The 18,636-nt window shown below is 40.8% G+C and overlaps 1 protein-coding gene across 2 annotated transcripts in view; it reads right to left on the reverse strand.

Moving 5' to 3' along the window:
* Positions 1-18,636, reverse strand: part of Heatr5b (HEAT repeat containing 5B) — a 76,173-nt gene that overhangs the window by 21,826 nt on the left and 35,711 nt on the right. For both annotated transcript variants that reach the window (XM_041630990.1, XM_041630991.1), the window contains 6 exons: positions 11,522-11,666; positions 10,779-11,018; positions 10,104-10,355; positions 6,086-6,267; positions 3,718-3,786; positions 243-422 (listed from right to left, as the gene is read on the reverse strand). In XM_041630990.1, coding sequence (XP_041486924.1) covers positions 243-422; positions 3,718-3,786; positions 6,086-6,267; positions 10,104-10,355; positions 10,779-11,018; positions 11,522-11,666 — 1,068 coding nt within the window. The remainder of the gene's footprint in view (positions 1-242; positions 423-3,717; positions 3,787-6,085; positions 6,268-10,103; positions 10,356-10,778; positions 11,019-11,521; positions 11,667-18,636) is intronic.

Here is an 18,636-nt window from a genome sequence, read left to right on the forward strand (position 1 = left end):
TGATTGTCTTAGAACTTGCTAAGAAGCCCAAGAATGGCCCTGGCATGGTAATCTCCTGCCTCAGCCTCACCTGCCAGAATTACAGGTGTGTGCCGCCACACGTAGTAAGACAGAGCTTCACAAAAGACTCATCCACAGACTTTAAGAAAGCATTCCATGTCAAGGGCCAGTTTTAATGCCCAGAAGATTCTCCAGTGAGCATCAGGGATAGAGGATGGTGAGGTATAAGAGGCCATGTTTACCTCTGCCCATGCCTTGAGGACAGCCAGCTTCTCCATGGTGGTGGCACTCTCTCGGTACAGTTGGCTAGAAGATCCCTTTCCCGCCTGAACTTTGTCCAGAGACGAAACGAGCAGGTTATGGACCCGACGGAGATCATTGAGATCGCTGACAACGCCACTTCCGATCCACGTGCTGCACACCTGGCCAAGGGACGTTTACAGTTATTGTGCATGGAGAGTACTCTGCAGGAGGAGAGGGAAGTGGGCTTCATCATATCCATGCACAGGGGTCTGTCCCTCTGTGGACAGGAAAGTAGCACTGAGTCTGTCTGTCTGAGACAGGGTTTTGCCATACACTACAGGCTGGTCCTGAGCTCATCTCCCAAATGAATTAAAAGTTTGTACCACCATGCCCAGATTCTATGTTTTCACTATTTAACAAAAATTTTAAAATAAGTGGTTTTCTACCCAAAATAGTTCAGTCTTGAAAACTTCTTCAATAAAATATTTATCATTAGCAAATTATCAAGCTAGCTATTGTGAAAGACTTTTTAAAAAGGGAAAAAGAAAACCACAGAGTTTATGACTGCAATTTACACGTGACGATCTTAGAAGTCAGGACAGTTTGTGTGTAAAGACACAGGAATGCTAAATGGGGGAGAAATGAAGATCAGGAAAGCTGAGGTCAGAAAGGACAAAGTCTAAATATCCTATGTGCTAAAATCAGGTGATGGCCACGAATTTCCAAGAATCCTGAGTCATGAGTTGACAAGCATCTTTGGCTTTAGGTTTATGCCTTAGGAGAACCATATACAGGACAATAAACAGCACGTACATTCAGTTACCTGTCTAAAACAACACTGCATGAGACAGAAATTACATGGATGGAACTAGGAATAAAATGAGGTACTCAAGAGGAATGTGGAAACAAAAATTACCGGGTATGCACATGATTTATTTAGGGTCTAAGACAGTGAGGTGCAAAAAAGAGTGAAGAAGCAAACTGCTGGATTTTGTCAAAGCTCCTAGCTTGGAAGAACCGTTGGAAAGTGACACCATTGTTGGAAGCACTAACAATGTCAGAAGCACGAATAAAGAATTAGTGGAGAGCCATCAGCATGATCGGGATTCCAGACATTTCGCTAAGAGACTTGTGGACAGACATTCAGCAGAGACTGGGAAACTCTGCTCTAGATTCCAGGAGCAAGCAGAGGGTAACTATGCAAGAGTAGAAACTTCTTCACAAAGGCCATAACTAAAGTAAGATTATGAGGCAGATCTGTTTAGGGAGAGAATATGTTTTCATTTGTTTCTTTTTCTTTTTCCTGAGACAGAGTTTCTCTGTGTAGCCCTGGCTGTCCTGGAACTCACTTTGTAGACCAGGCTGGCCTTGAACTCACAGATATCCACCTGCCTCTGCCTCCCCAAGTGCTGGGATTAAAGATATGTACCACCACCACCTGGCTGGGAAGAGAATATCTTAAAAGCCTTACATCCAAACAACAGGGAAAGTTGGTATACTTAAAAAGCAAGTGGAACAACAGAAATAAATTGAAACCCAGGAAAATAAAGAAAATGACCACATGAGGACAGACGCTGAAGTCAAGACAAGGATGTCATCCGGGAAGAGGTCTAGACAGGGCCACCTTTGACAACTATGATTACAACCCACGATTTCTGGGTCAAAGGGACAAGGGCGTAGGACCCTCATTAGGGAGCACGTGTGGGAAGGATTGGGCCTGCACCACACCGTGGACATTTCTAATAGGGGTTCATTAGGTACCGCTTTCAGAGACGAATCAATACTAAAACCGCAGCTGGCTTCAGGTGCAGATAAGGACTCGCATTTTGCTGTCAAGTAGATCACAAAAACAAAACCAAACCATTCTGGCATTCTAGAGTATTTAGGATTCAATATGGCTAATGGACTTGTGTTCCTTTAAAATCCTTAAAAACTGTGACTAAATACTCACATTGATAAGTTTATTCACTTAAAAATCTTATTTTCAGTGGTGGCACTTTAGTCCCAGAACTTAGGAGGCAGAGGTGGGCGGATCTGTTAGTTTGAAAAAAAAAAAAAAGCAACAACAACAACAACAAAAAATGTATTTTCAAAAACTGAAAACTAAGTTTAATAAAAGTTAGAACACTTAAAAACAGATCTTTATTAAGGGCATGCTTCTGACAAAATAAGTTGTCAACCAAAATAATTCTGCAAATAGGAAGTTCAAAGTTATATGTAATATAATACAAGTGTCAAAAGGAAGAAAGAAGTTGATTTATAAAGAAACGAAACATACTGGAGAGATAACAATATTTTTCTGAAATTTTGTTGAAATATAACTAAAAGTCAGGCAAATCTGTGAAAATCAGAAATTTGGTGCTAACCTTTCCTTGCAGAAACCCTAAGTACCTTCTACTCTAAAGGGTGTAGGGTAGCTGTTCTCAACCCGTGAGTCACAACCCCTTTGCCAAACCTCTAGCTCCAAAAATATTTACATTACAATTCACAACAACAGCAAAGTTACAGTTATGAAGTAGCAATGAAAATACTTTTATGTTGGGGTCAGCACAACAAGAGGAGCTGTACTAGAGGACCACAGCATTAGGAAGGTTGAGAAGCACTGCTGTGGAGGCGGGAGAGATGGCTCAGGGGTTAAGAGAGTTCTTGCTCTCTTATGGAGGACTAGAGTGTGGTTCCCAGCACCCACGGCAGGAAGTTCACGACTGTCCTTAACTACATGTCCACGTGATCTGATACTCTCTTTCAGCAACTGTGGGCATCCATGCATGTACGAGCATACACACACAAAAATAAAAAATATAAATGAGTTTTTGAAAACAGTTTATACCTAGGAATTGTAAGTAATGTTTTATGGATTTGTTTAGAAAGAAAGATAATGTAGTGACGATTCAACAAAACCATAATCAGAGAAAAGACTTTGGCTTCACACCAAGCAAGTGAACATCCATTTATACATTTTAGGCTCAAGTGAAATATTTAAGGGTGTACTGCTCATGCCTCTGCTCCTGTTTAAAAGAATACAGTTTGTGTGTTGTTATTTCGGAGCATAAGCTAGCCAGGCGGCCAGGGTGCTGGGGACGCAGCCCCGCCGCTCCTATTACAACAAAGGGATGAGATTAACACCGACTACCTTACATTTCCTATAGAACACAAAAGCAAAGCAGATGTGGGGGGAAGATGGCTCATCTGGTAAAGGTACCCACTGTCAAGACAATGATCTGAGTGGGAATCCACACAGTGGAGGAGACAACCATGCTATAAGCTGTCCTGACCGCCACATGAGCGCCGCACGGCCAACACAACAAGTAAGTAAATGAGTGAATGAATATTTTATTTGAAATTTTATTAAAAAGGAATGAACATTATTGTATTTCCAAGATGAAAATCAATTTGATTTTCTCTCTTTAAGTGAAATCTAAAACCTTTAGAAACGTATAGAAGACAGCCATAGAAAGCCTGCTTTCTTCTTACCTGGCAAGCTTTTGCTATTATATCTGACGGTGTATCTTGTGAAAAGGCTGGTCTTAGGGCAGCTCCCACCTAGAAAAATGAGCAAAGTCATAAACTTTGTGTCACTAGAGATTAAAGCACCAAATACACATCTTTGTTTCTTTCTTCTTTATCACCCCCTCCTTAATACTTTCCATTACAGTAAGATTAACTATGGTTACATTTTTCTTTGCTTCTCAAAAAGTTATCGATATCAAATCTAAATGGAAACTATGCCCAAAGGGCAATCTTGTTTCTTTGCTTTTGTTTCATAGTAAATGGGACTTTCTGACAGAGTCACATGATATCAAAGGTAACCAAAGACTGTGACATTTTTTGTGTTTCCTCCTCGGCGCCATATATATTTTGTAAACATATTTCTAACAGCCTTTATGTATCTCTTGAGTAAATATCAAGAAATTGGGTTAATTTCTTTAAATAACTGAGGAATTATAAATTCAGAGGCACTAAAGTACCTCAAAGACCATTTCACCCCACAAAAAAATGATTTAAAAGGCTGCTTAAGGCCGGGCAGTGGTGGTACACGTCGCAAATCCCATCACGCCGGAGGTAGAGACATGAGGATCTTTGTGAGTCTGAGGCCAGCCTAGTCTATAGAGTGACTTCCAGAGCAGCCAGGACTGTTGCACAGAGAAACTCCTGTCTCAAATTAAACCAACCCCGCCCCCCCAAGAAAGGCTGCTCGAAATTATTAGCTTTTAGGAGACCAGCTCAGTAGGTAAAAGCAAGCTAGACAATCTTAAGTTTGATCCTGGGAACTATGGTAAAAGGAGACCCCATTCATGCATTTGTGTATGCACACACACACAGAGCCATGGATTCTCAGGTAGATAATGAGATGTAAGGTGTATGAGCTGAATGAAGACATTACATGTAACCTGTTCTTAAACTGAGGTTTCTACCAACAGTCACTAAGCCGTTTACACGGATGTCTGGAGACACTCAAAAGTTCCTTTCTACGACTACAGACATGTGGCAGCTGACCATGGCATGTGAACTGGCACTGAAGGAAAACAAACACTATAAATGAGTTAACTGGGTCTACTGACAAGATGATTATGACAGACTCAGTAAAAGCAAAGAGTCAATATTGAATTTCCAGTGATTAATAACTGTTCTATGATTACATAAGACAATGTTCTCATCCTTTAGAAATATAGTCCAAATGGCTCAAGGGTAACAATGACTAAAATAATTTACTTAGAAACGATTTAGAAAAAAAACTGTATTACATATGTATGTCTGTGGAAAGAGGAGGACACAGGAGGGAGAAGGGAGGAAAAGAAAGTCAGCTATCAAACATGCAGACCACATTTAGCAATAGACAGGTATGGGGGAAGGATATAAAATGGTTTGGGAATATTTTCCTGAACATTTGAAATGATTTCTAAATAAAAAGACTGTAGAGGGCAGAGAGATGGATCTCCTTCACACATCTTCCTCTAGTGAGAACTGCACATAGCCACCTGCAGCACAGCTGCACCTTTCTTATCCTAGTTAAGTAGTTTAGAGATTACTCTATTACATTTGAACACAGCTTTATTTATCTGTTTACTTAGGTCTGTTTTGAGACAAGGTTTCTATGTGTAGTCCTGGTTGTCCTTTAACTTGCTCTGTAAACCAGGCTGGCCTCAAACTCACAGAGATCCTCCTGCCTCGGCCCCTGGAGTGTTGGGATTAAAGGTGTGCGCCACCACCAGGCTTGAACAAAGCTTTTAGACAAGATATTGTGTGTCTGGAACCAAGTTTGGGAATAATTTCAGTTAAAAAAAAAAAGACTCGGTTTTGCTTGCTAGTATAACTTTTCCCCAACTTTCACACCACCTCTCCCCCATAATGCGGGATTAGTTAATGATGTGTCTGAAATCAGGAAAAACAAGTTCATCTGTTTAGGGTGTAGCAAAAACAATCTCTTAAAACTCTGCCTCTTCACTAGTCCCTTTGGCGGCTACTGTCAGGGGTCAGCTCCTCACTCGCTCACAAGAGGAAGAGCTTTACTTGTAAGGCTGCTCGTCAAGACTCAGCACATACACACTTGCACACAGGGGCAGCAAACCCGTACCACAGCTAGGGATGCTCCCTTTATCTTTTACACGGCAGGGAAGCATAAGACTGGAAAGCAAGGCTGGAATTTCTATTCTAGTTTTATCATTGCTCTGCTATCACAACTTAAAAATAGTTACAGCAGTTTGACCCTTCTCCAATTGTAGGTTGACTGAAACAATGGAACAGATCCTACAGGTTTGAGCTCCATATGAGGAGACTACAATCCCTCCTCTGGTGACCCTCGCAAACTCCATTCAGTCTGTAAATAAGCACCAAAACTCACATTAGCTTGATACTGCTCCAGGATCACGTGACCTGGAAATTCTGGCTCAGGCACAGATGCAAATTTCTTGATAATGTCTTCAAGTGCCTGGAGCCCAGCCATGCGCAGTTGATTGCTATGATCAGTGGCAGCCATGAAGGCCATGCGAATCAGGTCAGAGAGATGCAGTACTAAGAGGTCATCTGCAAAGGAAAACAGGACGCAGACAGGAAAGTTTACCCAAACTTATGCAATAACATAAAATATGAAACAAATCAACTTGATAAAGCATTTATGATCACTTAATTCACAATGTCTAAAAAATAAAACTCCCATCAAGTGTCCTGGAGCAGCGGTAGACATTTAATAACATTGCTAAGACAGACAAACACAGGGAACACTGACAGTTGAAGCAAAATACATGAGTAACATTCCCCAATGGGCTAGTAACTCCTCTCAGCAGACGCTGGCAGGGCTTTTCTGTAAGGGCCGGATGCTGAGTATTTTTGGCTTTGCGGGCCATAGTATCTCTAAGGCAGTTACTCAGCTCTGCTGCCACACCATGAAGACAGCAGAGAGTGCTTACAGAATACAATAGACAGTGCTACAGAAACGAGCGCTGAACTCCAGGAAACTGTGAAAAGTGGCTGTGGGTTGTATTTTGATCACAGGCCATAGCCTGCTAATTCCTATTGTAGAAAAACACAGTGTGTAGTCAGGAAATTTGGTCAACAAAATTATTCTCTAAAAGATTTTTTTATGAGAACGGAGTGGGAAGGGAGTCTTGATCTTTTAGCACTAGGGCAAAGGTAACCCTAGATCTTGCTTAAAAGCCAGTCTCAGAGGAATTCAAATAACACAAAGTACAATAATTTTCCTCCATCCCAGGACAAAGTTCAGCACAATTTAAAGGAACAGCAGACTCCAGCACTAAATGCACAGCATGCACATCTGTCCAGCATCTGATGACAAGTCTCAAGAATGTGAGGTGGAGAGAAACACAACTCCTCAGGGAAAGGAAGAAACGACAACCAGAAACTGGTTCCGGTAAGAAAGGCACAGCAGAATCAGCGGCAAAGATTTGCAGCAGCTGGTGTCCACTGTGTCTGTCACGTAGGAAAAGGGGAACATGAACACGTGAACCGGCAGGAATATGGGCCTGTAAGGCATGAAACAGAACAAAAAAGATGCAGGGTGAGAAAAGGACAGGACAGGCACTAAAGGTCAGAACTTAAAACGCAGCAACAGACACTATCTGAAGAAGCAATCAAACTCCAGTGTGCTACTGCACAGCACGGAAGGCTGGAGGCGGTCTTTCTGAAGTACCGGCAATTCAGTGGCTCAACTCAATCCCCAAAGACTTACTCAAATTGGGTTTTGTTGTTACTATTGAAAAGGTAACAAGACATGGTTTCTTCAAGTTCCTATTTTAAAAGCCCAACTTTAACATTTCAAGTTTAAAGAGTATATGCTGGATGGACGACACTGAAAGCAAAGAGAGAGAGGAGAGAATTTGGCTAGCATCTCCAAATCGTCTCATCTAGAGGAGCTTAAAAACCAGCCTTGAGAGGGGTAACAAGCTCCTGCCAGAGTTTGGGAGAAGATATCCCAGCAGAAAGGTGTGAATTAAAATGGCTCTCCTCATGCTGTGCCCACAGAAACAGAAATAAAAGGACAATATTTCCCCTGCATCCTTTGTCGTCTAATTCACTGTCCTGAAATGAGAGCTGATCTCCCCAACTACCCACAAACCCCTCTATCTTTTCTTAAGATTTAAGAATAATATGTAAAAAGTGGAAATGGAAAGAGAGGTTGGGTAAACTGCAACCTGGAAGGAGAATTTGGGGGCCCCGAGAGTAGTCACTCCTATAACTAAAACATGGTACACAGAAGACCAGGAGATGAGGATGCCATCCAAAGGGCCTGGAAAGCACAGGGACTGGGTGGACATTTTCTCAGGGAGCAGAGTTCACTTATGTTACTTTGGAGAAGAGATTTTGCTTTTGTTTCCTCAGGAAATGAGAGGCTGTGGATTCATTCTGAGTTAAGAAAAATCAGGTTTGATTAAAGAAGACCACCTGAGAAATCTCCGCTAGGAGTGGACAGCACAGATGTCTGAGTTCTATATCCAGAACAGATTCAAGACTGCTGCCTGAGATGATCAAGCCTCACAGGATACTCCAGTAATGACTTGATCATAATTTTCTTTAGGTCCCCATAAGATTATCAGCACCCTCAATCAGTAGGAAGTAGCCTGGAAAACTACACCCACATTCCCAAAAAATGGACTATGGATGTTTTTCTTTGTTTAGAGTGTTGGTTACAAGTTGTTATGGATAATGGTCAGGAAGAAAGCTAAACAAGGGAGATTCGATTCAGAATTCTTGTTTTGAAAAAGGGGGGGAGTGCTGTGGGACAATGGTCTTTTATCTTGTCGCTTATATTATTTTTAATAAAATGCTGATTGGCCAGTAGCCAGACAGGGAGTGTAGGTGGGGCAAGCAGACAGAAAGTAAAGGCAGGGTAATGAGAATTCTGGAAAGAGGGAAGTTTCAGTCCACAGCTGTGACCTAGCCTCAGAGGTAGCAAAATGTGACTGCCTTGCTGAAAAAGCCACGTGGCTAACTCAGATAAGAATTATGGGTTAATGTAAGTTATAAGAATTAGTTAATAAGAAGCCTGAGCTAATGGGCCAATCAGTTTATAACTAATGTAGACCTCTGTGTGATTTTTTTGGGACTTAATGGCTGCAGGACTGGGTGGGACAGAAAACCTCGGTCATCACATCACAGTACCATACTATGAGCAGATTGCAAACATAAAGAGCATTCTCCTCTTAGATTAAATAAGTAATGTGTACAATATCCATGGAGACCCACAGAGGTCAGAAAAGGGCATCAGATTCCCTAGCACTATAGTTAAAAGAGTCACCTGATGATGCTGAGAACTGAACCTCGGTCTTCTGCAAGAGTAGCACGTGCTCTTAACCACTGGGCCATCGCTCTAGGCCATGAATGACACTTAAAAATGTTCCCAAATCCTGAATTACACTTCTACCAGGACATATCCTACTTACCCATCTATCATCTGGACTATTACTTCTTTTCAAGGTGTGGCAATGGTTTTGATTCTTTATATTCCCAATGTATAATAAATAGGACTCAGTTAATATGTGCTAAATAATGACATGCTCCCTGTGTACCCGACATTCTGACTCACGTCTCACATACTGTGCGCTCTACCATTTTTCTGTGTCTTAAATCTACCTGTGAACTCTGCAGCTCATTATATTATATACAGTAACATGAACGGCATTTTAACATATATACTTCTGTGCTGTCAACTCACACAAATTAAGAAACCAACAGGGTAACAGAGAGACAAGCAAACACAGGTTAGGGAACCTCTAACAAGATAATTCTTTCTGCTTCTCTGCATCTCATCAACTGTAAAATGAAGATATTTATTGCTTGGGCTAATGCTCAATTTGAAAAGTCTCTATATTGACCCAAAGGAGATAAGGTAGAAAACACTTATAAAAGGTTTTTTTTTTTTTAAAAAAAAGTGATATTTTCAGTAATAATGCCATTTTTCCTTTTTGAAGATGCCCAATAGTAATTTCCATATATCCCATATGTGAAATACGAGGGTTTGAATGTGCCATGGATTCATGAATTCTGATTGTTTCTTTGGCTGGGAACAAAGTTCATTTGATTTTGGACCCAAAAGTTCTATCTTCTCTTTTACAACAAAGTGTTAAACCTAGAACTGTTCCTGAGGAAACCTAAGTGGCGAGTGTTGTTATTCTAATCTGGGTGAATGATTAAAATTCACACACACACATATTTAGAGCCACATGCATTAACCTTTCTACACCCATCTTCAGATAAATACCAACAAGCAGTCCACAGGCGGACACTTAGGTCAACGTGAGAAGGCTTGCAGTAAACAAAAGACACAGCCTACAGTATGCCAGACAGGGCAAACCTCAAACAGATCAGAATACTTGGGGGAAAAGAAGAAGTGATTTTGCGCTTACTTTTAGGGTTCCGCAGTTTAGCAGAACGCGCCAAGGCAAGGTCGAAGTGAGCCTGGTCCGCATTCTCACACAGGTTGATGATGCGGCACAAGCAATCGGCAGCAAATACCCGCGTGGCCCAGCGAGGAGCCACGAAAGGCTTGGATTTGTCTTCCTCACCCAGTGTAGTAAACATGGTGTCGTCGTCCATCTCATCTTTCTTTTCAGATTCTTCATCTTTGCCACTGCTCAGGAGGGCTGCCGTACTCATGTCTAGAACAAGAACAGCGACACCGTGACTTTCCCGTCGTGAAGGTTCAGAAAGACCGCTAATTCTCAACTCTGAAAAAGGGAACTGACAAGTTCTTAAACAAAAACCAAGGAAGATGTAACACCAATTAACTTTACACACATCTCATTTGCAAATTTAGATAGAATTATATGCTATGCTGCACCACAGGGTAACCTGGGATTTTTAAGATGTAAAATTTAATTTGAACTTTCAAAAAGCTTAAAATATATTTCAAAGCATATTCATTTATAGTATGATTTAACCTTCAACATTTTACAGGGACTTGTGAATAAAAGTTATCAATATTTTTAAAAGTAGGCTCAAATTAATATAGATGCATATCTATGTTTATATATCAGAAGACAATTTTCTCATCACTTTAAGAACATCATTTAAATACATACCACTAGAAGCTGCCAGGACATCTTTACAAAGCATCAGCCAGTGGGAGAGCTTTTCCACTGCTAGTGAAGAAAGCATGTGTCCCAGCGTGTCATGAATGTCTGAACACAGTTTTCGGTCTGTCTCTCGGTCTAGCATTCCAAACAGAAGGCCCTCAAGCCCCGTGTCTGTTATATTAACGCCCTGGTGCCGGCAATGGATATCACCTCGATGACCAACTCCAGGTACGAAAGGACTGACATCTGAAAAGGGATTTCACAAGCGAGTTTGTATGAGACGCCATACGCTATAGGCAGCACTGACACTAAAGACCAAGCCTACCATGTGACTCACAATGACAATAAAATCTTCTGTAAATGCCTTTTAACTGTCATCTCCACTCACATACTGCAGAACAAAATTTAATCTGACAATAAGGGTAAATCCCTGCTTTCTAAAACTGATTTTCTGTACTCTTAGAAATATGAAAAATTTCAGCTGGTTTTAGTGGCACGCACCCTTAATCCCAGCACTTGGGAGAGAGAGGCAGGTGGATCTCTGTGAGTTCGAGGCCAGTCTAGTCTACAGAGTGAGTTCTGGGACAGCCAAGGCTGTTACAGAGAAATCCTGTCTCAGGAAAAAAAAAAAGGAAAGAAAGAGAGAAAGAGAGAGAGGAAGAAAGGAAGAAAGGAAGAAAGGAAGAAAGAAAGAAAGAAAGAAAGAAAAGTTTAAAAAAAAAAGACTGTTGGCCAATCAGAGAACTCACTGGCACCGGCGCTCTCCTTGTCCCCTGCATTCTTCGCCAGGCTCATGGCATATTCACACACTTCTGCTGCTTCTCTCTGCGCAAGCTGCCGGAGACAGGCCACAGCTGCTCGTCGAAGTAAGAGGTGGGAGCTGCACAGGTGAACCTGTCAGCATAACAATTGCAGGACAGTATTTATGGCTGTCATTCTTTTAACTTCATTTACCCGGTGAACTCATCCTTGGGAAGCAAGCCTTACTTCTGCAGAGGTTCCTTCTTGAAAGACCTTGGTTATTTAAAATACCATCAGGGGCTGGGGAGATGATTTAGCAGTTAAGAGCACTGGCTGCTCTTCCAGAGGACCTGGGTTCAATTCCCAGCACCCATGTCAGACAGGCACGAACACCTGTAACTTCAGCCCCGGAGGGAGCTGACACCTCTGGTCCCCTTGGGCCCCTGCACTCACCATGTGCTCATACCCATACCCAGACATACAAACCATATAATTAAAACTGATACTAAGTAAGTATAACACAATCATATAATAGCATTTTGACAAGATACTCAGATCAATAAGACATATAGGAAAGACATCAGTATCAAAATACCTATGTTGTGATCTGTTCTCTAAAACTCGTATGGAAATTCAGGACTGTCTGCTCATCTTAAGTATATAAATGGGGCTGGAGAGATGGCTCAGAATTTAAGAGCAGCACTGACTGTTCTTCCAGAGGTCCTGAGTTCAATTCCCAGCAACCACATGGTGGCTTTTCAGCCATAATGAGATCTGGTGCCCTCTTCTGGCATACATGGAGGCAGAATGTTGTATAAATAATAAATATATAAATCTTTTTTAAAATCTATGAATGGTTTCACTGGAATACTGTCATCTACAAGTACACAGAAAGTCAATGCAGTGAACAGAAAGTAAGCGAACAGAACATACAGTAAGAAATAAGAGTGAAGGAGAGGGGCTGGAGAGATGGCCCAGAGGTTAAGAGCACTGACTGCTCTTCCGGAGGTCCTAAGTTCAATTCCCAGCAACCCACATGGTGGCTCACAACCATCTGTAATGAGATCTGGTGCACTCTTCTGGCCTTCAGGCATACATGGAGGCTGAACACTGTGTACATTAAAAAAAAAAAAAGAGTGAAGGAGAATATTTATTAAAAAAATTAAAACAAAATCAAGCAAGCATGAACCCAACCAAAAAGAACTAAAATAGGAGGCTTGGGTACACCCCAATAGCCATAGTAAAATATCAGAAATACAGTTCAGTCTTGGGTGCCTCTGTTGACTATATTTAAATTTGCCTATTTGTAAAATGGGAATGAAATATTCACAGGATTACAGTAAAAATAAGATGCAACCAAAAGCAAAATGCTTATATCAATACAGATGCAGGTTAATTGCTTACTAAATGTTAAATGTCATCATATTGTCATAAATTTGTATCCATGCACTGAATCTGAGCTCCAAGTGCTGGAGGGGAGAGCAGTAGTACACAGAGCACATAGCCTTCACAATACTAGTTCATCCTATGCTATCAGAACAGCATTTGTGGGGCTGGAGAGGCAGCCCACCATTAACAGTCTCCACTGCTCTTTCAGGGACCAAAGGCTGCTTCCCAGGCTCAAGTCATCCTGTGGTTCCAGGTCTAGGAGATCAGACACCCTCCTCTGGCCTCCACAAGCATTCCTCCCACATGCATATACATATAAACTAACACACACACATACGCACACACGTACACACACAAACATGCATATGCACAAATTAATAAGTTTTTAAAACTTAAAAAGGACATCTTTTCTTTTGAAGAACATCCTTTTACTTAAGATATACATACGTGTATAAAACCAGCCTATGAAATCCATATCAAATATTAAGAAAAGTAAAATGTAACTGAGGGGAGAAAATCCTTATTAAAAATTAAAAATTATCTACTTTTCTTCCTAAAATACAGATTTTCCCAAACGTTCACATACCCTAAACTAGAAACTATAAGGTGTAGTCATATCAAATGGAAAGAACCCCTTCACTTGGTCATGCAATTTTGAATGTTTTATGTGTAGAATGTTCCTCCTATCTTACAAAGTTGTCTTTTAGAATCAGTTTAAGTAGAATAATATAAACTTTAATTATGTGATAATTATAGAGAAAGAAAATACATTCAACAAATATGTTGACTAGCCAACCAAAGAGAAATGTAAATCAAACATCCCAGTCTATAAAGTGTTTTATTTGTCTTTGATTTTGAGACAGGGCATCAGGTAGACCACACTGATTTCTATCTCACAATGCAGTTGAACCTGGCCTTAAACTCCAAATCCTTGGTCTCCCCACCAAATACTGGGATCATAGGCATGTGCAACCACACTTGGTTACGAGTTTTTAAAAGCTTCATTTCAGTGTCCCTGATGTTCACTTTTCCCTCTGTCTTTATATCTATGACATTAGAGATTCAGTATACAGTGTTGTTTTCCAGTTCTAGTGTCCTTCTACATTGAACTGTAATGATACCATGGCCATAAGTTATAAGACCACAAAAATGGAGCACAGGAGAGGTGGCTCAGCATTTAAAATTGTTGGTCCTTCTTACAGAGGACCTTAGTTCAGTTGCCAGAACCCAAGAGGTACCAACTGTCTGTAATTCCAATTCCAGGGTATTTGAAGTCCTCTTCTGGCCTCTGTAGCATTTGATGCGCATAAAGTCATGCAAGCATGCACATGCATGTGCATGCACACACAAACACACTAAAAACAATTAAAATGGATTAATGTAATTCTGGATACTGGAAACTTGTCTACTGGAGTTTGTAGATGGTTTCTGACGCAGCAGTTTGACTTAAAGCTTTTTTTGAATTATAATAGTAGTGATACGCATTCAGCCCAAACCATGTTTGGAAATTTGACTTTTTCACAGTCAAGGAATGTGTGGTAAGACCCTTTGATGATGCTTAGCACCAATGCCAAGCCTACTCTCATAGTCAGCCATGAGGTCATCTATATCAGCAGCTAGCACTGTGCACAAAAATCACAGCTTTGCTCAGTCATGCTGTCCAGCAGGTTAAGGGTCATACATGCATATTCAACTTCTGATATTTTTAACTTAAGAAGTATTTATCTAGACCTAATCCTTTCATGAGCCAAGGAGCGTCTGTATTTTTTTAAAAAATCATCAATTACAAGGAAAAGTAAAAGTTAAAGAAAATGATTGCTGTTTGGTCAAAACTGATACATTAGTGTATGCATAATCTCTAGTTAAGTGTGATTTTTTTATTTATCAAAGCTGAAGATACAGCAACTTAGGAGCAAATGGCATTATAACATCCATGGTTTGTTTTGCCAAGATATTTTAATGCAATAAAATCATTTTTGGCAAGATTTCTAGAAGGATAAAGAATTGGGTTTTCATGTATTGATCTTACAATCGGGAATAATTTGATGATATGAGAATATATGATGAAACCCCAGATAGACTGCACCACCAATTTTATACAGCTGTGTGTTGATAAGAAATGACACAGTTCCTCCAGGACTTAATTCTAATTGTCAACAAAAATGTTGGCTATGGGATCGATTCACAGGGCTGCTGCTTTTACACATAGGTGGGTGGGCTCTTTCAGCAATGACACATAGAAACCTTTTTCTTTCCAAGCTGAGTCTCACGATGAAGCTCTGGTCGGCCTGGAACACACTATACAGAACCAGGCCTCAATCTCATAGAGAACTGCTGTCTTTGCTTCCTGAGTGCCGAGATAATAAGTGTGTACCAAATGCCTGGCTAAAGAACATTTACTTAATCATAAAGATAAATTTCAACTTGAAAATCATTCACTGATAATTTCTAAAATTATTCTAGATGACGCAAATCCAACAATTTTGTCTAGACAAGAGGAACTGTGGTCATGTGACAGACAAAGCAGTTGTTTCCAAGTACAGAATTATAATAATTTAGAATGGCACTTGTGCTTTCAGAAATACATTTTGAACAGTTCTAGTCCTAATCATATTTAATTAATTTGTTAACAACTACTATGATAAAATGTACCTCTCAATACATTTTCTGAAAAAAACACATTCCTTTTGTTTTCGATACTACACATGGCCGCACATAACATGGCCATCTCTGATGACAAGAACAGTAGAACTGACATGAATCTACAAAAGTCTGAATTCATTTCATTACTTGGGATTAATGCACATACAGGACTATTTTTAGCAAGTGTCAGAGCATCTGGCAAATGCAAACTGCATGAGAGGCTTTGGGCGATGTTTCAATAGGGCAACCACTTGAATGCCCCTTCTCTAGTCTGCTATGCCATCTCCTTCCCCAGCTGACTTACCCAGTCTTTTGGAAGAGGTTCAGGAAAGTATTCCAGCATGTCTGCAATAAAACCCCAGATGTTCCACTATGGAAACATTATCTTGTGCTAAACATAGGAAACTCATTGTGTTCCCTGTGGCTTGGTGATAAACTCCACTCTGTTAAGAAATCAGTTTTTACTTTACTAGATCCTTTTAACTATGTTTTTGTCAACCTCTATAGCATAATAAAATTTAAAGAAGGAAAAGATGGGGACTCAATGGGGGTAAAGCACTTGCCACTCAAGCCTGAGAACCTAAGTTTACATCCCCAGAACTTAGGCAAAAGTTGAACACAGTTGTGCATGCATCCATCATCCCAAAGCTCCTACTGAGATACTGCAGGTAGAGACAGGAGCATTCTTGGAAGTCTGAAGGCCACCGAGCCTTGTGTACAGATCAACAAGAGACCCAGTCTCAAAAAAGATGGAAGGCTGACGGCCTGAAGTTGCTCTTTGACCTTCATTTGCACACTTTGATACACACATGCTCACACTCATATATACACACCAAGATTTAAAAAAATGTTTTCAAAAAAGAAACAGATGGAGAGAGAAACCAGAAAACCCCGAAAGGCAAGTCTGTGCCTTTGTGGCTGCGGTCCTGTCTGAGCTGTACCAGCAAGTAACAGACACCACCTATGACCCCACAGCTCACATTAGGTCACAGCTTCTGGCAGAATGCTCAGTTTCCTATTATAAAGGGGGATGTAACACACACTGATACTCTGCTGTTTTCTTTCTATATACATTTTACATACATGTCATATGCATTTGGTTCTACCCTGTATCTTACTCAAACTCCTTGATGGTTTGGGACTTGTTGAATTCTCCCTAAAGTAAAATAGGAGCATGCTTTATTGAGTAAAACTAATTATACCACACCAAACCAAGTATGTATCATCTTGCCCTTTATTATCCTATAGGGTCTTCCTTTCACCTCAGCAATAGCCTCCAATGGTGACATCTACTGTGGCTTCCTCCAGCCTCCTCCCTTTCCAGATAAGACGCCATCATTTCAGCACTGCCTCATCCATATTCCTTCTCTATGTTGATGCCTTTTATCTATCCCGCATGGTCAAAGTCTACCTATGAAGGTATGGAAGTCTGGTTTCTTACGGTCTTTACCTAACTCATTTACAGTTGCTGAATAAAAAAAGCCCAACTAAGCAAAACTGATCTCATCACAAATCACACACTGGAGCGATAGCATGTCATTAATCTATTAATCTGGTAGAGCCCCTGCTCTCCCAGAGAATCTTGTAATTCTCCAGGTAGTTCAGTTTCCTATATCCCATTCTCCTTAACTTCAGATTCCCTCTTTGTAGAAGTTAATCTCGCCTTTCACTACTAATATAAAATCATCAGGCAACATCCTTAGTTTCCAGACACCAAATCTCTAAGCCCACCTTTAGCTACGTCCATCTCCTTTTAGCCAGTTTGCATTGAAAGGGCTATCACATTACTTAGGCCCTGGAAACTCTATTCAACTAAAATGCACTTGGATTACTAATTATTCTCTTACTTGGATTACTAATTATTCCCTTTCTTTCCCAGATGCTTACCACTCCCCCTCTATTGCTCCCTTACATGAGCATGGTAACAGGCTCACAAACCGCTATGACAGGAGGAAAAGCATCTCCTATCCCCTGGACCCTGTCTTCTTTATTTAAAACTTAAAAAAGTTATTTTTATTATGTGTAGCATATATTTCTGTGTATCGTGTGCAGCAAATACCTGAGGGGCCAGAAGAGAGCGCTGGATGCCCTGGAACTAAAGTTACAGACAGCTGTTAGCTATCATGTACTGCTGGAAATTGAAGCTGGGTCCCAGCAGTTCATGTTCCTAACTGCTGAGTCATCTCTCCAGCACCGGCATCCCCATCTTCTTCTCGACAAACAAATGTCAGGAGGAGCTCTTTTCCTCAATCTCTAACTCAATGGTAGAGCACACTTAGGCTCCCACTTCTAGTGTTCCTCCAGTGAGTTCTTGCTAAGAAGCACGTGACAAAGTCCAAGGGCACATTCCAGCTCTCGCCACCCTTGTCAGTGTGGGGGCAGGTGCCCTGCTCCTCCACTCCACCTGGCTTCTGAACGCACACCTCTAACTTTCCTTTCATCTGTCTTACGTTACAGTCACCCTCCTCTTTCTCTTCCCGTTACCTCTTAATTCTCTCTCTTTTCTTTTATATTTCGAAGATGCTGGGTTGTTCATTCAGCATTCTCACTGATGACCTCGTCCACTTCCATAGCTCATCTAAAATGTTTAGGCTCCCAAACTCATGTCTCTAATCCATCCTCTTTCTTCAGAGCTACAGGCTCATGTAATCAGCCACATTATCCACAATCCCCAACTTTGCCCAACAATGCCAGTCAAAGGAAATTCCATCACCATGCTCAGGTCAGAACACTAAACACATCCTTCTTACTTTTCTCTGAGAGCCAACTAATCAACTCATTCTGTCAATTCTCCCTCTTAAATATCATCTGAATCCATCTTTTTTCCTTTATTCTAATTAAAACCAACCTAAAATTGGAAAAACCCTTATCATCCTGCTCCTACAATACCCAAACCCTTACCCTACTGTAGAACAGTCCAGTCTCCACTGCACAGCAAGAACAGAATGGGGGAAAGAACAGTTCTGACCATGTGACTTCCCTGTAAATGGTTCCTCATAGCTTACAGAACAAAGTCTAAAGTCTTACTATCTATGAGGTCTGCACGATCCTCTGCCTGGCTGACTGCTCAGCCACAGCTTTCTTTTCTCTG

This window comes from Microtus oregoni, unplaced genomic scaffold (assembly GCF_018167655.1).
Source record: "Microtus oregoni isolate MIOR12 unplaced genomic scaffold, Mior012 000036F_ref0000092, whole genome shotgun sequence".
NCBI lineage: Eukaryota > Metazoa > Chordata > Mammalia > Rodentia > Cricetidae > Microtus > Microtus oregoni.